The sequence below is a fragment of the Sinocyclocheilus rhinocerous genome, unplaced genomic scaffold (assembly GCF_001515625.1).
Source record: "Sinocyclocheilus rhinocerous isolate Xijiao unplaced genomic scaffold, SAMN03320098_v1.1 scaffold757, whole genome shotgun sequence".
Taxonomy (NCBI): Eukaryota; Metazoa; Chordata; class Actinopteri; order Cypriniformes; family Cyprinidae; genus Sinocyclocheilus; species Sinocyclocheilus rhinocerous.
Genome location: NW_015662957.1, coordinates 1,166,941 through 1,192,494, shown reverse-complemented (window position 1 = coordinate 1,192,494; position 25,554 = coordinate 1,166,941). Strand labels below are relative to the sequence as shown.

At 37.7% G+C, this 25,554-nt stretch overlaps 1 protein-coding gene across 1 annotated transcript in view; it reads right to left on the bottom strand.

Annotated features, from left to right (window-relative positions):
- Window positions 1-25,554, bottom strand: part of cdh4 (cadherin 4, type 1, R-cadherin (retinal)) — a 237,898-nt gene that overhangs the window by 37,763 nt on the left and 174,581 nt on the right. Inside the window, exons 8-9 of the mRNA XM_016538882.1 lie at window positions 20,553-20,697; window positions 13,735-13,907 (exon numbers count right to left, since the gene is read on the bottom strand). Coding sequence (XP_016394368.1) covers window positions 13,735-13,907; window positions 20,553-20,697 — 318 coding nt within the window. The remainder of the gene's footprint in view (window positions 1-13,734; window positions 13,908-20,552; window positions 20,698-25,554) is intronic.

Sequence of the window (25,554 nt, the reverse complement as noted above, 5' to 3'; positions counted from 1 at the left end):
TGCCTCGTTTATAATGGGTTTTAATGTTTTTGTCTTGTCGCTCCGGCCGGACAGGGCATCACAGTATGGTGAGGGGCGTAACATTTCCGTCTCACGCTTGAGGTATTCGGCCAATCACACGCATTGGATAGCTGGCCAATCAGAGCACACCTCGCTTTTTCAGATCGATGAGCTTTGTAAAAATCGACGCGTTTCAGAAAGGCGGGGCATAGAGGAGAAACAATAATGTACAGTATGTGAAAAATAATGTGTTTTTTAAACTTTAAACCGCATAAACACATTTCATTACACCAAATACACAAAATAATGTTCTTTTTAGCAGCATCATATGACCCCTTTAATAATTTTGTGTAAACTGTTTTTTTTCTAGGATTCTTTGATGAATAGAAAGTTCAAAACAAACAGCATTTATTTAAAATATAATTTTTTTGTAACATTATAAATGTCTTAATTGCCACTTTCGATCAATTTAAAGGGATAGTTTACCCAAAAATGAAAATTCTGTGATTGAAACACATTGTCACTGTCAACTGAAATGATCCCAGGCCCAGACTAGTAAAGACATTGTGAAAATAGTCCATGTGACATCAGTGGTTCAACCATATTTTAACAAGTAATTTAATAATGTCCTTACTCGGATTTCATCAAAAATATATTAATCTGTGTTCCAAAGATAAACGAAGGTCTTATGGGTTTGGAATGAGGGTCAGTAATTAATGACATAATTTTTCATTTTGGGGTGAACTGTGCCTTTAATGTATCCTTGTTGAACATCAATTTATTAAAAAATTTTGAGAGTAGCATGCATCCTTCTCGATATCGGACAATTCTCTGATATTCAGCTGTTGGCGGAAGTTTCAAAGTAAATTAATTCATAAATGTCAATTTTTTTCAACTTCTGATTCCATTTCTAATAGGAAATATGCACTGTAGTCAATAAATATTCATTTGGTTATCTCTAAAGCTCACTTGCATTTGTTCTAGCTCAATGGACGTGACCTTATGATGCCTGGAAGCCTGTCTGAAACCAGTTTCCTTAGCGGGAACCTTCATTCAAAAACTGTTTGTTAATTAACTGACTGACTGGACAAGTCTTTCAGAATCTTTTTGTCTACCCATCCATATTTCCCTCTCCCTCAGGTAGCTGTATTTAAGAGGCAGGTCAGGGACTCTTCAGAGGAGCGCTCACGGTTTTAAAGCACTTAAAGAACCACAGAGTACTGCAGACACACACTGAGAAGTCATTAAAATCTGCGTCTTCTCGTTAATATTGCCCAGTTCGGCTCTATTAATGAGAACTCAATAGCGGCTGACCTTTATTAACACCATAATGAAATATCAATACTGTCTCCTCTGGTTATGCTCTGCAGAGAACAAGAGAAACAAATCAGTGTGTAATTAATCTTGCACACTTTTTATACAGCGCCGGCTGCGGGGATGGAGAACGTGACGCTAAGAGACGAGCTTAAACACATTTCCAGTCCTGAAGAGAATGTAAAACGATTACACCTCAGGACAACTGGCAGAATCTCGGTGACTTGAGAGCAGATCCAGCGAGAGCCGAGTTTCAGACTCTCACATGCTTGAGTCAACTGTTATGAGGAGCATTTCACAGCCCAACAGGCCCTGACCTCACTTCTCCCCGACACCTCGCTCGTTCCCTCGGGAGAGAAGGGAATAGGAGAGGTGATAAGGGGAAGGAGAGGAGGAAAGTGACGGTGGAGGAGATGATAGTGGAGAGAGTGCAACCAGAAGTTATGATTCTCCTCATCTCTCACATGCAGGAAGCTTTGGATCATCTGGGAATGACTGGGACACACACACATGTACTTCACAGTTCACACCGATCGATTCCCTAATCAGGCGCAGCAGAGTGGACACGTTCTAACCCAAACCTGACACAACAAGGCAAGCGCACACACACACACTCACGCACACAGACCACATGGCCTCTGGCAGAGACAAGAGACAGGTAATGAAAAGCAACAGCCTGGACAATCTGGCTCGAACAGATTCACAGAGCTGCACAGACAGACATGCAGGGCTTTTAACACACACAGACAAAAGACACAGCACTGCCACTGCAGAACTTTTAAGTGCTTTGATTTTATGTGATTCAAATCCGTGACCAAACACTGTGATACATCAATAAGATAAATGAAATGAACATTTATGCTACATTTGGTTGAAAAGCACCATGGGATTTAAAGGGATCATTCATGTATAAATTCAAACTCTGTCATCATTAACTCATCCTCGTGTCTTTTGAAATTGATGACTGACTTTCTTTTGTAAAACACAAAAGGAGATGTTTATAACAGATTGTCCAAGCTGCTCTTTCTAGTGGTGGACCGATATTTAAATGGCCAATGCCGATATCGAAGGGAGCAGGGTGGTCAATGGCCGATACCATAAACTAATGAAGACGGAGAATGGTAGCTCTTGTTCATCTGTGCTGGCATCCTCTGTACAGTCAAAATAAAAGTCCTGCTTCTTATCAGCCAAGCAGAAAAATTTATCGGCCAACGCCAATAATTAAAAAATGGCAAATAATGACAGATGTATAAGCCCTGGTCACATATCAGTTGACCACTACTCTTTTCCAAGTACATTTCAGCCTGTTTTTCAGTGTTTTTTCTAATAAAAATTGTGATCAAAATTTAAAATGTTGTTTTTTTCCCCAAAAATTCTTAATTTTCAAATGTCAAGGGCCAGATTTACCAACAGCTTGCGACAGCACAAACCGTCTTTTGACGTTAAAATAGTACTGTCAAGATTTACTAAAGACGCGCAGTGAAGAATTAGCGCTGAAAAGGTGTGGTCACAGTAAATTTTGTGCCTGATCTTATTGAATATGCATTTGTAGGAGTTTCCCTTTCAGATGCAAAATTTATGGATGGATAGTATTAAAATGAATCACGCAACGTGATTTACTAACGTTTGCACTCGTCAAATTACTGGTATTTGTGTTATTATTATACGCCCAAAAAAAGCAAGTCTTAAAGCAGGCGGTAATTTGCACTGCTCTTGGTAGATTGCGCTGGTCATTATGGAAATTATCTGGCTGCGTCTGTGTTCTTTTAACGTGCGGTCAGTAAATCATTGTCAGTAAATCACCCACAGAATTTCCCCCTCCCATCTGCGCTTTTATTAGGGCTGGGTAAAAAATATTGATATCTCGATATTCGAAGAACGATATCGATTCTTAAATCCCAAGAATCGATTGTTCTAGCCTGTTTTTTTTCAGTTAATGGACAGAACATTGAAGGGCACCTCCCTTCAAACAATAAATGCCGTTTTGGCGGTGTTTAATGTGGAGTGACAGATCGCTGTAGCACCTCAGTTCAACAGACGTGAACTGATCATCTCCTCCACACCAGTTTCAGCACAAAATAAACATGACTAAACATCTGAAGGTATGTTAAAAGAAAGAGTACAACTTTACAATCCATATCCTATCTCATGTAATTGCTCAATCAGTGTTTCAGACGCACAAAGACGTCAATATAACGGCTTGTAAACAATGTCACGTAACGTCACATTTACCTCAGAAAAACATATTCGGTGACCATAAACTCATTAGTCAGATAGAAAAATAAACTGTAGAGAGGGGCATTTTGCTAAATGTATGCACCATATAACATATACATTATCATTTTTTACTGTTCTTCAATGTTTAATTTATGTTTGAATAAATCCATCAAGTTTTTATGACAGCCACCATTTAAATGTTATATTTAAAAAAAACGAATTGAAGTAGAAATATTATTATGTAATTGTAACTTTATTATTTAAAAAAACTTCATTAAGTGTAATTTTAGCAGTTGTACTACAAATTAGTCAATTTTACCCTTATATATAATAGTAATGTAGTACCAACTGACTCTCATGTATATTTTACAGCATTAGTTGTTTTTTTTTTCCTTGAGAAAATTTGCCATGCACTGTACCTGATATGTATCCAAAATAATTGATATTGAATCAAATCGGTAATCGAATCGAATCGCAAGCTTGTGAATGAGAATCGAATTGAATCGTGAAATTTTTGTCAAAACCCAGCCCTAGCTTTTATGCAATTGTACTCTAACACTAATTTGCCCTGTTTACTAAAACTGGCCCCAAGTGTTTATTTTAGTGAATGCTTTTTGTCATTTTGGAGCCTGACAGTCTCTGGTCCCCACCCACTTTCATTGTGCAGAAATTAGAAATGTGAACATTCTTCCAAATGTCTCCTTTTGTGGTTCACAGAAAAAAAGTAAGTCATAATGGTTTGGAATGACATGAGGGGGAATAAATGATTCATTTTAACCGCTCTCTGCAGAAATCTGTCTTTTCTAAACTCGTAAAAAAACACACACATCCAATTTCATTTAATTCCTGTCTGATATTATAGATTCATGCGGTGCTATTAAAGGGAAAAGAGAAGAAATAAAATGACAGAAATGGGGATGGCTGGTTGTAAAGTGCATAAGATGGACATATTTGCCATGAGGGGCATAAGACAAGATGACAGTTGCAGTAAAAGGCATGCAGCACAAAAAGACGGGGAGAGGGGCTGCTTGTTAGCTGCTGTAATCAGACAGGTGATGGCGAGCAGGTTAAGAGGTGTGTGGAGGTGATGGGGTCTCGGTGTGAGAGGGTAATTGGTATTCAGACCTGATCAGATGTGTGTGGCATTAAAGTGAATGTGAACTCCCACCAATGTAAGCGACTGCTCAAGGCTTCTTCAACCCACTAATTACTGCATAAATATTCCAATTAGACGGCAGGTACTGATGAAGGAGGATTATGCTCCTGATGAGAAAATGTGTATGTGAAGGAGACAGATGGATATGCAGAGAGGCAAATGTTAGGATGGGTATATGTGTGTGTAGACAGCTGCCCATCTCCCATGTACTCCCCGTTGGGTAAAACACTGAAAGTTCAGGAGGAGCATATTCATACAAGCCCTCCAATCTAAACACTAAGTGGATTAAACAGCAATGCCTCAGTCCATTTAACATTTATTTCCACTTCTGTTTCCCACATTTTTTAAAGAGTTTTTGCCCTATCATGTCACCAATTTAAAGCTGAGTTTCTCATGAAACGTTTGTAAAAACCTCCACATAACCTCTTTAATAATTAACATGAGGAAAATTTTTTACACTACCATAAAAAAGTTTGATTTTGTTTATGAAAGATGTCTCATATTATCACCAAGCAAAAAAAAAAAAAATTAAGTGAAGTGTAGCCAAGTATGGTGGCCCATACTCGGAATTTGTGCTCTGCATTTCACCCATCCAAGTGCACACACACACACACACACACACACACACACACACAGCAGTGAGTAGTGAAAACACACACACACACACACACTGGGAACACACACCCGGAGCAGTGGGCAGCCATTTTTGCTGCAGCGCCATGGAGCAGTTGGGGGTTTGGTGCCTTGCTCAAGGGTCTCACCTCAGTCGCGGTATTGAAGGTGGAAGAGAGCACTGTACATTCACTCCACTTCCACTGTTTTAATTTAAAATAACTGTTTTATATTTTAACATATTTCAAAAGACATAATCTATTCATGTGATGGCAAAGCTGAATTTGTAGTCTTGTGTCACATGATCCTTCAGAAATGATTCTAAAATGCTTATTTGGAAACAAAATTAGCATATTTATTATTATCAATGTTGAAAACAGTTGTGCTGCTTAATATTTTTGTGGATGTAGTGATATATGATTAGTGAGATCGCTATTGAGGAGCCACGTCCCTAAGCAGGGTGTTTGGTACTGTGCGAGTGTTCAATAAAGTTCAGTTACGTACCTGCTACGCTCATCAAACCTGCTTTCCTGCAGTCCGTGTTCTTTTGACTTCGGACTTTTTTGTAGTAAGTAACGAATATGCTTTGGGGAAATGTATCGGAGTAAAAGTATACATTTTAATTAGGAAATGTAGTGGAGTAAAAGTAAAAGTTGGCGGAAATATAAAAACTAGTATTATTACTTCGTTACATTATACCACTGACACTGTGTGATCAGTTGTACGCTGCCTCGGCTCATCCACGAACACAACAGTGGAAACCTTGATACATTTTTCAGGATCCATTTTTTATGTCTTTACTGTCACTTTTGATTCAATTACGCATACTTGATTAATAAAACTATTAAAAAAACACTTCCGTCGGTGCTGATAGCCTCATGGTTAGTGCGCCGATATACAGCGCAACTGCGCTCACAGCGACCTGAGTTCGATTCCCGTCTTGAGGTCCAATGCCGATCCCGCTCCCCTCTCTCTATACCTCTGAACAGCAGTATTTATTTAAATATATATAGTACACAAACACTAAATATCGTCATCATTTACTCATCCTCTATTGTCACTTACCCAAACATGTTCCAAACCTGTATTATTTTCTTTTTCCTTTTGATGAAAAATGAAAGGAGATACTTTTATTTTTTCTCCTTTTTTGGAGCTTGTCAGAATAAATCACCATCCACTACCTCTCTGTATGGATAACAGAAGCCTGGACACACTGTCCAACATCTCCTTTTGTGTGTCATGGAAGACAGAACGTCATACGGGTTTGGAACAACACGAGGGTGAGTAAATAATGACAGAATTTTCATTTATGGGTAAACTATTCCTTTCAGTCTCATCCAACAACATCTTGCCTGACAGAAAATGTGATGTTGAAAATCTTCCAAATGTGCCATTTGCGATGTGGCTTTGTAAACACATAAGTGTGTCCTAGTTCTAATTGGAGTGCACAGGTGGAAGAGAGCGCAATCACTGCGTTAGATTAATGAGGGTCGCTCTCTGGTCCTGAGAGGTGGACAGATTACCTGCCTGCAGTAGGTACCACGACCCACATTCATGCTCCTGTAGAGACCGTCTCAGCCAGTCTGTCTTAGTCATTGGATTAGCAGGAGTCACTGCTCCAGGTATAGACTTATGATAACTTGTCAGGGAAAATCCTGAGAAGACAGCTAACGTCATCTAACGTGGCATGAAGGGTAGAGAACTTTATGTGCCAAGTGAAACAAGATGCCAAAGGAATAATGATGACGACTCTAACAGAACTGTAGTGCCAAAACCCCCTAAGAAACTGAAAAATCACTGCAATGACTGCAAAGTAGCTTATTTGAATAAAAAGACCACCAACATCTATTTACACTGTTTAATAAGTAATTTAATAACAATCATCATTATTATTATTACTATTATTATAAAAAATATTAATTACTTGACAAATACACCCAGAGCTATACTGTGATTTATGATAATACAATTATTATTATTATTATTATTAAATAAAATGATTATTTATATAACACATTTTGACAATTAAGTGTAACTGATAATAGCTACAGTTATGATGATGATGATGATGATAATAATAATTTATTTAGCACAGTGGCTAGATTAACAAATAACCAGACGCAACCTGATCTAAATATTCCCTCACAGTTTAATAGTAATGACTTTATGAATTTCTTCACTGATAAAATAGATAACATCAGAAATACAATAACAAATACAGATTCTACAGCGTCTAATACTTCAGCTTCATTCATCGCACCCAAAGATAAACTGCAGAGCTTTACAACTATAGGACAGGAAGAGCTAAATAAACTTATCACTGCATCTAAACCAACAACATGTCTGTTAGATCCTGTACCCACTAAATTACTGAAAGAGTTGTTACCTGTAGCAGAAGAACCGCTTCTCAATATTATTAACTCGTCGTTGTCTTTAGGTTACATCCCAAAACCATTCACCATGGCGGTTATTAAGACTCTTATTAAGAAACCACAACTAGATCCCATTAGCTGAAGGTAAAGTGCACACTCACTGTTTCCCTGGTGCTCGTGTTCTCGATGTTTCTGCGCAGATACCCGCGATCCTGAAGGGCGACGAGAGCACCGGAGCGGTCGTGCTTCACGCGGGGGTTAACGACACCAAGCTGCGGCAGACGGAGACACTGAAGAGGGACTTCAGGAGCCTGATCGAGACGGTGCGCCGCACATCGCCCGCGACGACGATCATCGTGTCAGGACCGCTTCCCACGTATCGACGAGGACATGAAAGGTTCAGTAGACTTTTTGCTTTAAATGAATGGTTATTGTCATGGTGTAAAGAACAGAAACTGCTCTTTGTTAATAATTGGAATCTTTTCTGGGAGCGTCCTAGGCTTTTTCGCGCTGATGGCCTGCACCCCAGCAGAGTCGGAGCGGAACTCATGTCGGACAACATCTCCAGGACGCTACGCTCCATATGACTAGTAAGTCAAATCTCAAATAACTGCCCTGATGACTTTTGTTCTACCCGCTTAAATGATAGAAGTACTTGTGCTGTCCAATCTATAAAGACTGTGTCTGTTCCCCGAATAGTGAGGTCAAAATATAAATTTAATGCAGGATCTAGAAAAAATCTTATCGTGATTAAACCAGAAAAATGTAAAATAAATGAACAAAAACAATTTTTAAAGTTTGGGCTCCTAAACATTAGATCACTCTCACCCAAAGCAGTTATTGTAAATGAAATGATCACAGATAATCGTTTTGATGTACTCTGCTTGACTGAAACCTGGCTAAAACCTAATGATTATATTGGTCTAAATGAGTCTACTCCACCAAGCTACTGTTATAAGCATGAGCCCCGTCAGACTGGTCGTGGCGGCGGTGTTGCAACAATATATAGTGATATTCTCAATGTTACTCAGAAGACAGGATACAGGTTTAACTCATTCGAAATACTTCTGCTTAATGTTACACTGTCAGATATGCAAAAGAAATCTATTGTATCTCTTGCTCTGGCTACTGTGTATAGACCACCAGGGCCATATACAGATTTCCTAAAAGAATTTGCAGATTTTCTCTCAGACCTATTGGTTACTGTTGATAAAGCGCTAATTGTCGGAGATTTTAACATTCACGTTGATAATACAAATGATGCATTAGGACTTGCGTTTACTGACCTAATAAACTCTTTTGGAGTCAAGCAAAACGTCTCCGGGCCCACTCATCGTTTTAATCATACGCTAGATTTAATTATATCGCATGGAATTGATCTTACTGATATAGATATCGTACCTCAAAGTGATGATGTTACTGACCATTTCCTTGTATCGTGCATGCTGCGTATTACTGATATTAACTATATCGCTCCGCGTTATCGTCTGGGCAGAACTATTGTTCCAGCCACCAAAGACAGATTCACAAATAACCTGCCTGATTTATCTCAACTGCTCTGTGTACCCATAAGTACACATGAACTAGACGAAATGACTAGCAACATGGGCACTATCTTCTCTAATACATTAGAAGCTGTTGCCCCCATCAAATTGAAAAAGGTTAGAGAAAAACGTACTGCGCCATGGTACAACAGTAATACCCATTCTCTCAAGAAAAAAACTCGTAGTCTTGAGCGCAAATGGAGAAAAACTAACTTGGAAGTTTTTAGAATTGCGTGGAAAAACAGTATGTCCAGCTATAGACAGGCTCTAAAAGCTGCCAGGGCCGAGCATATCCACAAACTCATAGAAAATAACCAAAACAATCCAAGGTTTTTATTTAGCACAGTGGCTAGATTAACAAATAACCAGACGCCACCCGATCTACATATTCCCTCACAGTTTAATAGTAATGACTTTATGAATTTCTTCACTGATAAAATAGATAACATCAGAAATACAATAACAAATGTAGATTCTACAGCGTATAATACTTCAGCTTCATTCATCGCACCAAAAGATAAACTGCAGTGCTTTACAATTATAGGACAGGAAGAGCTAAATAAACTTATCACTGCATCTAAACCAACAACATGCCTGTTAGATCCTGTACCCACTAAATTACTGAAAGAGTTGTTACCTGTAGCAGAAGAACCGCTTCTCAATATTATTAACTCGTCGTTGTCTTTAGGTCACGTCCCAAAACCATTCAAGCTGGCGGTTATTAAGCCTCTTATTAAGAAACCACAACTAGATCCTAGTGAACTGGCAAATTACAGACCCATCTCAAATCTTCCTTTTATGTCTAAAATTTTAGAAAAAGTTGTGTCTGCTCAATTGCGCTCCTTCCTGCAAAAAAATTATCTCTATGAAGAATTTCAGTCAGGTTTCAGGCCCCACCATAGCACAGAAACTGCACTTGTTAAAATTACAAATGACTTGCTTCTTGCGTCAGACCAAGGCTGTATCTCATTGCTAGTTTTACTTGATCTTAGTGCTGCGTTCGACACTATAGATCATGACATACTCATAGATCGATTACAAAACTATACAGGTATTCAAGGGCAGGCTTTAAGATGGTTTAGATCCTACCTGTCCGATCGCTACCATTTTGTTCATTTAAATGGGGAGTCATCTCAATTATCACCAGTAAAATATGGAGTGCCACAAGGATCTGTCCTAGGTCCTCTGCTATTTTCGATATACATGTTGCCCCTTGGTAATATTATTAGAAAATACGGGATTAGTTTCCACTGTTATGCTGATGATACTCAACTATATATCTCAACAAGACCAGATGAAACTTCTAAATTATCTAAGCTAACAGAGTGTGTTAAAAATGTAAAAGATTGGATGACCAATAATTTTCTCCTATTAAATTAGGATAAGACAGAGATATTACTTATTGGACCAAAAAACAGTACACAGAATCTCTTTGATTCTTTGCGTTATCCTTGGATTACAATTTGCAGCTAGACGGATGTACTGTACTGTTACTTCCTCTACAGTCAAAAATCCGGGTGTTATATTAGATAGCAACTTGTCTTTTGAAAATCATATTTCCCAAGTTACAAAAACAGCATTCTTCCATCTTAGAAACATTGCCAAGTTACTAAACATGTTACCTATTTCTGATGCAGAAAAGCTAGTTCATGCATTCATGACCTCTAGACAGGACTATTGTAATGCACTGCTAGGTGGTTGCCCTGCATCTTCAATAAACAAGCTACAGGTAGTCCAAAATGCAGCGGCTAGAGTCCTTACCAGGTCAAGAAAATATGATCATATTACCCCAATTTTACAGTCTCTGCACTGGCTACCTATTAAGTTCCATATCAGTTACAAAATATTATTACTTACCTACAAGGCCCTTAATGGGTTAGCTCCTGCGTACCTAACTAGTCTTCTACCACGCTACAATCCATCACGCTCCCTAAGGTCGCAAAACTCTGGACGTTTGGTAGTACCTAGGATAGCAAAGTCCACTAAAGGAGGTAGAGCTTTTTCGCATTTGGCTCCCAAACTCTGGAATAGCCTTCCTGATAACGTTCGGGGTTCAGACACACTCTCTCTGTTTAAATCTAGATTAAAGACACATCTCTTTGGCCAAGCATTCAAATAATGCATATCATAATCTTGTACTGCAGTTATATCTGATCAAATGCACATTATTATTCCTTAGCTTGGGTTAAACAAATTAATTTTACTTGGTTGGAACAGCAGCTACGCTAATTATGTCCCTATTTGTTTCTCTGTTTTTGCCACGGGATTGACATCCCGTGGTAAACTAGGATTTACACAAGCTTCAGTCTGGATCCAGAACACCTGAGAAGAGATGATGCCAACCCCTCAGAGGACCTCAGATGATGCCAACCCTGAAACAACATACAGAACTACCAACTTTTGCTACAAGTTTGATGGCAACATATAATAATTGCTGTTAATAGTGTCCATCGTCTGTTTGATTACATCTTTAATTTATTTTTCTGTACATTTCTGCCATATGTACATTAACTGACAGTCACTACTGATAAGCTACTACTAAATATATTGTAGAAACTTAATTTTCTGTAAAGTTGCTTTGCAACGATTTGTATCGTGAAAAGCGCTATACAAATAAACTTGAATTGAATTTAATAATAATAATAATAATAATAATTGTCATCATCATCATCATCATCATCAATTATACTTGAGCAACAGCACTATTTGTCACATAATTAATACTGAAGAGGCAGAACAGTCTCCAGTTACTACAACTATAAATGTTTTAATTTCTATTTTAATATGATGCTAATGAGAATGAGATTGGAATCTGTGGTGAGAAAGCAAGGGATCACGTAGGATGGAGAGATAAAGGGGAAGTTGAAAGACTTCCCTGCAGGTCCGCTTAAGCATTCTGGGATAAATTGAATGGACCTCTGAATGACCCTGCTCATTAGTGGAGCAGAGGGAGGTTAAGGAGGAGCACACAACTGTGTGTGTGCTTGTGTTTGTGAGAGTGTGTGCATGTGTGTGTGCAAGAAAGAGGGACTTGAGCGATAGAGAGAGGGATTAATGAAGAGGTTAAAGAGGGGAACACGTCTGGTGGGAAGGGTCAGGCTCTGAGACTCAGATGAGTTATGGGAAAGCTGTTCCCATGACCCATAGAGTTCATTTGTGTGGGTATGTGAGTGCATGCATGTATTCAAAATTAAGTCAACTGCATTCTAAAGTAGACACTAAGAAGACCCCAATGATTAGTTGAATTAGTTCTAGGTGGGGCTGGAAATAATAAGTATAACAAGACTCCAGAGCATGTACATATATCTGTTGTGAAACAGAGGACAAGCTAGAAAATCCCAGAAATGATTCTGAGGCTGAATCCCAATTCACACACCTTCACTGAGCATGAAATGGGAATCAAGCACATACTTTATTTCAGCATTAAATAAAATCAGGTGACAATTTTTTTTTTTTTGAGGATTGTGAAAGTTGCTTTTTTTTTGTAGCATCATCTTCCAAACCTGTCTAAGGAACTGTTTTATCTAAATAATAAGTCAATGGGGTTCAAAACAACATTAGACCAGTGCTTCTCAAATATTTGAATCAAAGGCCCCCTGTTGTAGAACACAATATTCAAAGATACGCTAAGATATTTCCAGTATTTCTGCTGTAATATGGCAAAGCTGCTTGTTTTCAAACATGTTTACTTATTTACCTAATTAAGTTATGTGGTTAATTAATTTAATATATTACATTAATTCAACACAATTCTTTTTGTTATTAAAGAAGTGTTATTCACTAAAAAACATGAAAAAAAAAAACACGAGTTTATATCTTGTTTTTTTTGTTTATTTTTAACATTTGAATTTAGATATTTTAAAGATAAATTATTTTAATATATTAATAACAACTGTTATTATTACCGCTTCTGTAAAACCACCTATTTTTTCATAGCGCATGGGTTTGTGTGTAATATTAGCCCGAAAAGAATACAAAAAAACCTTTTACTACAGTTTCTCAATAAATAATGAATTGGGACGCACTGCTCCTTACCCACAAAACTACATAGGACAGATACTCTCAAATTCAGCCATGATTTTTGCAGTATTCTGAGCATCCTAGCCATTGAAGCTGTGACTGTTGTCCTGATGGGGTGTTCTGGGAGGGCAGATAGCTGCTCTTCAAATTGAAAAGGTCACAGACAGCTCAAAGGACAGGCTGATCATTAAGTTGATTCTAAAAGCGCTGTTTGTTACAGTGTGAGAATGTCTCTTCACAATGTTGCTCACAGGAAACTAGGGACCATCCACACCAAGTATGCTCAGACAAATCATAGCTGAGAACTAATTATATTCTAACGCAGGAGAGACCGAAAGGGTGGTTGAGAAAAACACTCTGCAAGCACACATGCTCATACACTCAAACCCATTACACTCCAAACACATTACACACTTATCAACAGTTCTTTGAAAGAAAATCAGACGGCAGCAGCTTCGTGGAAGCACACTTGCTTTTACATGTACGAGACGTGGCTGACCTCTCTGTCGATGCCTGTAGCGATGGTGCTGATCTCTCCTGTGGCTCCGTTAATAGTAAACATGTTGGGAATGGGGATGTGTGGCGTCTGGCTCAGAATGCGATAGTGCACCAGCCCGTTTGCCGTGGTGCTGTCGTCGGCGTCAAAGGCCGTTACCTGCATTACAGAAGTGCCTGCAGAGGAAGAGAGGTAAACAAGCGTGAATCAAAACACTAATGCATGCATAATCTCTCCATTTCTGTCACAAAGCAGCTGGGCTTGTTTGTCCGAGTCGCTAAGAACAAACATGCACAAACAGTGGCTATTTGATCAGTGATTCAAACTTTTTGTGCTGCTCCGTGTCAGAGCAAAGTCCAAACGTCACATCTGATCCCGGGGTCTTTCGCAGCTAAGCTGTCTCATCATCTTCATTTCTGATTCTGCTCTCCATACTAAATCTGCTCGGTAATGAGGGTCCGTCTGCCTCTGTCATTTTCATTATTCCCCAGTCCTGCTATAGCTGTGCCGGCAGTGTTAAAGTCAAAACGAAATTACTTATAAAATGTTTGTTAAAGATTTTGTTATTATTTTATTAGTTTTTTCATAGGTATTTTTGTTTTTATTTGAAGGACTTTTTGAGATAAAAATGCATCATGAAAAGTTAACTCGTGATTAATTGCAACTTTTAATCGCACATTTTTATCTGTTCTAAATGTACCTTAAATTAATACTTTTCAAAGTTTTTAATACTCTAATCAACATGGGCATGGACAAATGTGGATGCGTTATGCAAATGTATGTTTATTATTAGTAAAACCATAGTCAACTTAGAGCATGAAGACTAGATTTTTTTCACAACTTGTTCATGTCTATTAGAGACATGAAAAAAAGAACAATGAAATACCAGGTTCCCATTACTTCTCTTTCTCTGCACTGAGCAATTAATTTACTTACACAAGCCTGTTTACATTATTTGCAGGACCGGGCAGCTCATTTCTTCTGAACATGCAAAATGTACATTTATTATTTATTGTTACATTTGTTTGCCTCTCTGTACCTACATACTGTATTTTGATGCAGCTAAATTCTCAATAAAAATGCTTTCATTGATATATTTTACTGTTTCTGTTGTCAGACAACCTAATTAATATGAAATAGTGACTGAAACGCGACACATTAAGACTACATATAACTCTCCCTTCCAAGATGTTAATCTGCACAAAAATTCTGATTAATAATAGAGCCGTCATCTGATGAAATCAAATACACATAAGATAAAGACAATAGCTGTGCTGTGATTTCGGCTATATTTGCATGTAAAATTAGAGAAGCAACATAAAATCTGTTTTAACTGAAAGCGCTGCTCCTCTCAGCCGCTCTCTGAACTGAGCAGACGCAAAACCTTGCACTCGTGCGGCAGTACCAGCGAGTCTCAGAAACTAAATAAGGTTTGTTCAATTATGTATTATGTACTGTTGCTAGGCCCTTTTTGAAAAACGTTGCTGAATCTAGCGACAAAGTCGCCAAGTTGGCAACACTGTGCATCTCCATTTCTCCAAATACGGGCTAGGCAACGGGTTAAACAGAAAATGCGCGCATCATTAATAGCACGTTAATAAAATTTGTGCCGTTAAAATTAGTTTGCGTTAACGCATTATTAACATGTTAATTTTGACAGCCCTAATATACTGTGTGTATATATACATATATATATATATATTAATATAATTAATTATTATATTATTATTTATTATATATGAATCTAATATATTTATTAGTTATCTATATTATACTTGGCTGACTTGAAATATTTAAAGTTATGTGATAGCCAAAATGCAAACCATTTCAGTCAGAGTAGTAAAAGTTTCAAATTATTAACTATGATAGGACACAATATTTTTACCCTTAATATTTCAAAGACTTAGCCGATGGGGAAAAAATGGCTAAACCAAAATAAAACTAAATCAAAAACAGTGTGCCACCTTTAAAAGCCCATTTTCGTGCCTCTATTAGTTCTAAGTTGTGTGTTTAAAAACAGCAATTTGAGACTGGGTGTGCATGCGTGTGAAATGTGTTTGTGTGAATGCGAGGCGTCAGGATGATGTGGGTGGGGGTCTATATGGCCTTTAGTCCCCAAAACATGTTTATCGATTTCTGAGAGCTTGTCTCACACCATCTCAAATGTGAGTGAGCAATTAGGGGCCTCCAAATAGAGAAACGGAGGATAAACCTCCTTGCGACGTGGGCAAAATGTCACCCTGTCATTCTGTGTTAATGTCAGTCCGTGTTCCAGTCACTTCTGTCATTTAATATTAATGGCCACGGCGACCCAGAAAGTCGGTCCGAGGGGGGCGACCGGACGTCCAGCCACACGCGAGACCTCACGCGTTTGTGGGTTTCTCCGGTCTCGCTGTAATTGTGAGGAGATAGTGCCATCATTTCGTGACAACACACCTACGAGGGGATAATTGTGGCTGAGAGTTCTATTTCAAAGTTCATTAAGTTTCAGAGCAGAATCTGTCACTACGCCCCACGAGAAAGAGGAAAAGGAAGAAATGAGCGAAGGGAGAAGAAAAACAATTAAGCCCTCTTCTGATAGGGCTACATCAATTTTTGAACAACCAGAGAGTGAGCAAGCACATGTGGAGGGATGAAGAAGACAAAAGAGTTGCATGTCAACTCTGTCGCCTTCAATTTTCAATGAGTGCCATTCTGTAACGCGATTAAATGCTCTTTATGTGTAAAAATGAGAGAGATGACCGTTCAGGAAACAGTTAACCCTGAGGCCTTTTCAATTGCTTTTTAATTTGAAAACTAATTCAATGCTGTAATTGCTTTTCGACTTAAACCACTGAAGCTCAAAATTCCTCCTTTCATTAGACGCGTGCTGGTCGGGAGACTCTCTCTTTCACAGGTATATAAGAAATTGGGGAGTCATTAGTTTTAACAAGTTTAACATACAGTAACCAGCCTGAGAATGGAAACTGACCCTTGCAGCGCCGGCTCGTTTGAAAGCGACGTCTCCTTTCGAATCACCCGCCAATTGAAGACAGACTGGAACACGCAAAATCCATCTTGCCACCAATTTTCAATTGCTTGCGGTATGGCTAGATCACAAAGTGCTTACATTGAAAATATGACATAAAAGCTCTCTATACTTGGCTGTCTGTCCGAGACAAGCTGCTTGCCAGACTAAACCAGTCCTCCAAGCTGTTATCACTCCGTTTTCCACTGCAGATTACACTCAGCACTGTCTCACACCACCCTCACGGTGAGGCTTTCAAAGCAAATCTGTTTTGTCAGGGCCGTAGCCATATGGAGTCCTTTGAGGACTATGAAGAGGCAAATGACTTTTCCTGCAAAAAAGAGCCAGAGGCAGACACCTACTTTAAGTCCATTAAACTGATTGAAACATTCCTCTCTCCTCTCAGCGCTCTCTTTTCCCTCTCTTCTCCTCTCCCGTGCATGGACGTCAGGGCCTAATTAACCCCCATGGCCAGCTGTCTGAGGCTGAGCGTTGAGTAGCATCCTATCGTCCACTGTTAGCAAATTTCCTTATCGGCCGTGTGAGCTGGAAGTGTGAAAACAGAATTTTCAAGCCGTGCCACTCTTTTGCTGTGGCTTGTTTTTCTCTGCAACAGACAGCGAAAATATCCCCTTGTCATTGGTTATTTAGGCAAAAGAACAGAAAGCCAAGTAAACAAGGATACATCTGACAAAAAAAAAAACGAGGCAGGATCAGTGTTGAAATTTGAGGCCAGTAAAATGCAAAACAACAGAGAATAGTTTGAAGATGGCAGGAAAAAAGAGAGAAGAGAAACGATTATTTTAAAAGATAATTGGCTACAGCAGTTCTGCGAGCTTGGAAATAGGAGTTTTCTAAACACTGTCATTGGGTGGTGCAGCTGACTTTTTGGCATGCAAATTTTCTACAGGGAAAAAAGTGAAAATTGGGATTAATTATTGTGAAAAGTACAAGAACACTTTGAGACACTTCTCTGAGAATGTGAGAACTGTAAAGCTGCCTTAACTGCTTCATAGACTGTTGCTGGATAATTCCCCAAAAAACTATTTCTAAAGACTACTTTTAGTTAGTTAGTTAGTTAGTTAGTTAGTCTGAATTGTTAATATTCTGTTTCTCCTCAAAGAATACTAAACTTTTATACAAAATCTATCCACCTTTTTCTTCAACGTGGAAGTAAGCCTATGGGCGAGACTTCCGGTTCATTAGCCGCTATAGGTAAAAAACGAGAAGAATAACAACGTGCAGTAAACAGTAAAACTTTTTGCACTACAAACCAATGTGTTCATAATTAAGATAATACATTAAAATAATATGGTAAGACACACCAATGATCAATATCAAGCAGCAAAATGAACTGTTTTGTACAGCTAAAAATAGCTGGATGTGGATGAGAACGAAAGCTAGACGCATAGAATTTACAAATGGCTGCGCCCATTTTTACCGGAAGAAAAAGGTGGATACCGCAATATCAATTGATCTGATCCAAACACATTTTACTATCATAATTCGATGTATTTCTGAGCAAATAATTACAAGACGACAAAAGTAGGGCACTATATATATATATATATATATAAAACTTAAATAAAGTAGTTTTAAGTAAAAATAAGTTCCACAACATTTTTTTAGGGAAAATAAATGCTGACTTGACTTGACAGGAAGAACAAAATATTATTACTTTACTTCTTGTATTGTTTTTAGTCATGCCAATAAATCGACAATTATGAGGGGAAAAAAATGTCTGGATTCACACTAAAGAGTTTAATTTGATCCAGGCCTGAATCACAGCCGAATTGAATTAAACTTAAATGGGATCAGTCTTCTAAATGTGCAGTAATTGGGTGATTACTTGTGTTTAGGAAGCAACGAACACAATTTAATTACTCTATGTGTCTACACCTCCAAACAGGTATTTTGTTGGCAATGAAATCAGTAATGTATCATTTAAAGATGGATCCCTCTGTTGAATTGATCTGATAAGTTCACATACATCTGCAGCTGGCGATAAGGACACTTCCCTGCATGCTCCTCTTTGAACGTGGCCTGTAGTGCAGGAGCTGATGGAAAATCCGCTGTAATACTTCAGAGACACTCTGATATGAGCATCTGTTTGGTCTAAGCTTCCCTTGGTGAGTTAAACTGATAAACATGTTCCTTCAACGTTCACGTTTAAAATATACAAAACATCTGCTGTGATTAAAATCCTTGTGATTGCGGAAGATCAATGGCCAATATTGGCATTGCCATTTTCAAGGCAATGAGATTAACTGCGGTCTCATGAGAGCCCAGAGCCGGGTTTAGCTCGACTTCACGAGAACTTCATGTTTTTAATTCACGTGAAACATGGAGGATGTCAGCATGGACAGCAGAGGGATAATAGAACAGTCTGTATCGTGTCCGTTTTCCATGGATAATTTACAGTGCTTGTTTTTGGCGTGGAGCAGACCCACGCTCTACTGAAGGGAAACAGAAAATATTGCGCCGTTCTTTTTTTTCTCTTTGTTTATGAATTCCCTTGAGAATCAAGTTTTCTGTGAGGAGAGCTCAACAAAATAAAGACTAAAGTTTTGTCCTCAGAGGCAAGCTTTCTGGACCGTAACATTACAGAAGTTGGACACAATCTGACTCACAGTCTATGCTTTGGCTGCTCAGTGAGTCGACTCTGACGGCTTACACCCCGAAGAGGGGGAGAATAAAGAAAGAAACTTAACCTGTGTTTGTTAGACACAACGGGAATCCAGTTCAAAGAGCACAGAGAAGCATTCACAGAAAGGGCTGATTCACATGGGCTATTCAATAAATCATCAAGGGAAAACATACTGTAAGATTCCGTTGTTTGTCTTATATTACTAGAATGATAGCGATGAGAATCTGATGTATACTACAAACTTCAAAAATGACAATCTGCAAATTTGTTTATTGACTGGTGTGCACCTAAATCCATAATCAACATTCTGAGCATGCATGATATAATTTTTTTTTCTGATTGTGTTTCTGTGTAAATACATTTAGGTGACCTTTGTGCGACATTAAGAAGTATGTGGAAATAATAATAAATAATGGAAGAAGTATATGGAAATAATACTTAATATTATTAGTGCAAAAAATAGAAAGAATAAATAAATAAATAAAAGTATGTATTTATGTATATATGTGTGTGCATGTATTTATAAAATTAAATATAATATAAAATAAATACAATATGGTATAATATACCTATGCATAAAGTTGTAAGTAACAACAACAACTACAACAACAACAACAATAATAATAATAATAATAATAATAGCAATAATGCCATTATTAAAATGTAAATAATATCAGTATATTTTAATGAATTATTCTAATATTAATCTCAAAAATAGTAATAATAATAATAATTATTATTATTATTTCTACGCATCAATTAATAAACAAAGAATATTATAAAAAATAAAATGTGAAATAATTAATAAAACTTTCTGAATGTATGATTGCACATCACAATTAAAACTAATTAACAAATAATAATATAAGCATATTATTAACAAATAATAATAAATATGGTATAATATACCTCCGCACAAAGTCGTGAGTGATCTTAATGTTGAAATTAGTGATGTCATACACTGGTGACGATGATTTCAGTCATTTTCATCACCAGAATTGTGAAAGCACCAATATTGCCTCCAATATTATTACTAATCATGACATCACCATTATGTTAATTCATGATTACCTTACGCTTTTCTTTGACGGCATATAAAATAAAATGATAAACTAAACATATCATCACAGCATAATCATCAGCATGATCTTTATTGTGGATACATACCTGGTTTGGACATTTCTGCAACTGATCCGTTGTAGACCTGGTTCTTAAACTCGGGTCTGTTGTCATTCATGTCAATGACATAAATGTACAGATCAATAGGAGGCTCCATTTGGTTCCCGTTAACATCCACTGCATGAGCTCTGAGCTGTGGATGAGATGACAATAAAGGCACATTAATTAACAATTCATAATTCACACATAACTTCACCTCTGCCGATGCTTCAGTGGAAAGCACAGCGCTGATATTAAATCAGCTTTAAGAAACTCAGAGGCTTTAAAGATCTCTGTGTGCACCAAATGGAAATTGCATTCATATTTCACACGCTAGATACGGGATCCGGTGGGAAGGCATTGCGTTGTTCCTATCTAAAATCCATGAGTTATTATTCAGAGAGGACTTCCAGAGGAACAGAGTGTGAGTTGGAAAAGGATATTTTGGTTAGATCTCCAAAAAAACATGTGAGGCAAGATAAAGCTTTTTTTAATTCAGATAAACATCCCCTTAAAAACAAAATAGTTTTTTTCAGTGATAGAACAATCCCATGGGAGATGGGGTAAGGGAGGGGGGAACGAGAAACAAAAGAGCAAGAGATAGCGCAAGAAAAAGACCGAGAGCGAAAAAGAGAGGGATAGAGGAAAGGTTTAAGGCTGGATTAACTCCAAATTCTCTTCTTTGAATTTATTCACTACAGAATACATGTGCACGCACTAAATAAAACTATTATCCTAAAATCCCTCCCCGGAATTACATCCCAAATAAGAGGGTTGCATTGCTCCATACGCTATACACGGGGAATATCCAGATTCTATATGCATTTCTGCAGTAATACAACACCTGCCACCAAAAGCTCTCATTTAATATCGCCCGAGACGACAGGTTTTTGTTGTGCAGGGCAAAACTAACTGTCAAGCAAACAAATAAATAAAGACGCACAACAGGAAAATCTGTTTCCTCAGCTGCTGTGCTTAGCATTCTGTATGGGTTGGTGAGGTGTGTGTGTGTGAGCTTGTAGATATGTGTGAGATTGTCTGTTGTTAGTGGCTGAGACACTGCATCTTTGATCTGTCGACCCATGAGAGCGTGCGGACTGCAAATGTGTGGCTTAATGGCATTATTAACATGCTAGCTGACAGAACCGAAACACTAGACAGAGACAGAGCGACACAGAGAGAGAGATGGGCTGAGAAACAGAGAATCCTCCTCTAGGTCTTTATCCCTTTGTTTATTTTCTTCTCTTGCCACTGTGTCAAAGCCATCAGCTTTTAAATTCTGCAACACACTCTAGTGGTGGGAGACTTGTGGGCAGTGAAGAAAAACTACTGGAAACTCACAAAATGAGGGAAAGCTACAAACCACAGAAAGAGCTAGAGGGTCAGTGTCATGCCTGCAGCAAATTCGCCATGGCCATTGTTAGGACAGGGCAGTTTTTTTTTCTAATGTACATCCACAGCACCTCTTCATCATTATCGTTAATATTATCAAAGCGGTCATTAGACTCACTTTTAAACAAAACACAATCAATACTGTGAGTGAAAACAACTTTCCTTGCTTAAATGAGACACCTGAGTTTGTTATTTACAGGTTTTAACAGTTCTGGGCCAATCATGGAGAAACTTTGAGAAGGACTTAAAAGTGAATTTATTCATAATGCAGTCATATTTTTGTTGTGTAGGTTTAACAAACACAAATCTAAATTCCAAGCTCATCAAAAATCCAAGAGCTGCAGTGGTTTATGTCAACATGAACTGCATTAACGACCTATTTTACTTCCATAATGTTTAAAGAGAATGAATTGTTGGAGAGCTGACCCTGCACATTCCTGCCACTTTTCCACAATCCTGTCAAATAAAGGCAACAAAGCCAACACATAAAAAGAAAGAAAGCCACGCTTTGGCTACTTTTTGTGACAGTATAGAGAGTTAAATTGTTTAAAAAAGTCTATTTCAAGTTCTAATTCATCTTTGACATCACAGGAATAAATTACATTTTAAAATATATTAAAATAGAGAACAGTGCTTTTAAATTGGAATAATATTTCATAATAGTACTGTTTTTCTTGATTATATAAATGCAGCCTTGGTGAGCACAATAGACTTTATAAAATCGGTAACATTTTAGTATAGGGACCAGTTCTCACTTCTCCGCACCAGTTCTCATTAAATCTAGTTCATTTCAAGTTCATGTTGACTTAAAGCTCAGCTTGTTGGTTTGGTTCCTGTGATGAGGGAGTCATCACTATTGTTAAACACAATTGTTGTTAATTATGAGCCATCACCACTGTTAACCTCAGGTTGCTCCAGGGGGATTGTCCTTGTAATAAATTCATGCCTGCGTTCAATTGCATCACTGGAGACACCAATTTTGGCCCTTGTGATGTGCTGATAAAAAAGCATTGTATTCTACTCAAGAAGGCTCTAACTGAATCAAACTCCTCATACATTACATCAAAAGCCTCGAGTGTAAAACTGGGACATCTAGAACATCCAGAGTTAAGAGTGCAAAATGTGAGCAGATATCAGATATGTGGACTCATATGGATATTCACACTATGGTGAGTAACAGAGGGGCTGCATAAGCTAACCACTGCACAAGACCCGAAGGGCCACTTAACCTTAACAGTGTTCATACGCCTATCGTCCTGACTCACTAACTGCAGGCAGTGTCTAACTCATTGTAAACATGCACTTACACACATACACAGAATCATACACATGAGCTCTGTTGCCTACTGAAATCTACAGAGCTGTCTCACTGCCTACATTTTTCTTATTTTTTTATGTAAAAAAACAAGATACAAATAAAAAACATACACAAATCAATCAATCAATCAATCAATCAATCAATCAATAAACCAATCAATCAATCAATCAATCAATTATTAATAATAATAACAACAACAACAACAACAACAATACACACAAATACACACACAAAGACAGACACACTATCAGTAAAATGTTTGGAATTTATTATTATTTTTTAATGTGTTGGAAGAAGTTTCTTAAAAACACCAAAGCTGCATTTATTTGATAAAAATACAGTAAAAACTGTAATGATGTTTTCTATATTAAAATATTTTTTAGATTATATATTTGTGGAAACCATGATACATTACCATTAAAAAGTGTATTTTCATTAATGAAAGATACATTCAATGAATCAAAACTGCCAATAATGAATTTATAATGATCTAAAGATTAAGTAAACTGTTCTTTTGAAGTTTATATTCATCAAAAAATGCTGATAAAATATATCAGAAAAATAAAAAGCAGCAAAAACTGTTTTCAACATTGATAATAATAACCATGATTAATAATTGAGCACCAATAATAATTCATAATAATTGAACACTAAATCAGCATACTAGAATGATTTCTGAAGGACCATGTGACACTGAAGACTGCATAGTTTTTGACCGGTAGCATGTATTACATATGAATTATATATTTATTTAAAAAAAAAAATTTCACTAAGCTTGTTGCAATGCATTCTGGGATTGCGTTCTCCGTAGAGGATTTATGCAGTGTCACCTTTGATTCTGACCCGAATGAGGTATCTTAAGCGACAGCATAATTAAGTTACCTTTTGGGACAGCCTATAGTACAATGCCTCCATAGGCAGCTCACTAAGTTTAGAAAATGTATGTGCTCACACACACACACACACATCGAGCTAACTTAACCACCGTGGGTGCTGACTTATTCAGATATGCAGACACACACTTACACACACACACACCTGGTGAGGCAAGCCTAGCCGTAATTTAGACTGATAGGTAGACACAAAGTGCCACATCATCTACTGCTCAATGGACCGGAGAGTTAAGAGAAAATAGACGGAGTGAGAGAGAAAAAGAGCCATAAGTCAAAAGTAGGAGCCGCAAACAGAGAAGACCTCGTTTTATAGCCGATCTAAATATATACTAAGGGCCTACTGACACTTCCTGCGAAAGAGCTGAGATAAAGTGGCAGTTATAATCGTAAGGAACAACCGTGAGAATCAAAAGCAATGTGTTGTGTTAGGAGCGCCTGAGTGAATGACAGTCTGGGGAAGATGTGGCTTGCTGGCAGCCCGCTTGTGACAGAGGTGGGGTGACAGGCAGAAACATAAGGGGGCAGGGTCGCTGTTTGATTTGAGTTAAAGCATTGGGAGTTGCATACTCATCACTTGTGACAATTCAACACTTCTTTTCCAGACTATTTCCTTCCCTTTCTCTCCCTCTCTCATCCGCACGTTGCTACTGAACCTTCGTCTAACTGACAGTTTGACTAACTGAAAAAAACCCTGACGTGTCAAAGCAATTCTTTTCTTTGTCTCTAGCTTTTCTTCTTCACATTATTCATAAGGAAAAGAGCCACATAAACAGAATAGCAGAACAAAAACAAAATTAAAAAAAGCACACTTAACAAGTGATGCCAGCCGGCAGGTCCGAAACGTTTTGTTTTTAATGCATTGAAAGCAGTTTGAATAGACTTAATTGCACAATGAAGTATGAATCTTAAGATTTCTGCAAACTTTGCTTAACAAGCAGTAGGTTGACTAAGTCTGTAGCTTTGTCTTCGATATCTAAAAAGGCTGACAAGGCAACTGCACTTGTTTTGATGGCTAGAACTTTCTGGAACCAATCAGGTTCGCAATCAAGTCAGATCTCGAAGTTTGTAGGCCTTTGAGTCCTGGTTAAAAGTTACCCTGAACAGCCAGATAAAGAGATATTAATATTCATTCAAAATTGGAGTTTATATATAAATTTAAGACACTTAAGCCAAAATGTATTTGAGTGTCAAAACCAAAGCTATTTATTTTAATCATCTATATAGCACAAGCACACATTTAAATCAAAACATTTCACAAATTGACATTTGTTAGGTTTCCAAATATTATGAAATATATAGTTCAAAATGAAGGCAAAAGGTATTTGGACACTTTCTGGTTGTACTAATTTAAGGAACACCACACAACTGTGTGGACAACTGTGAACTTTAAAGGAAGTGACTTCATACA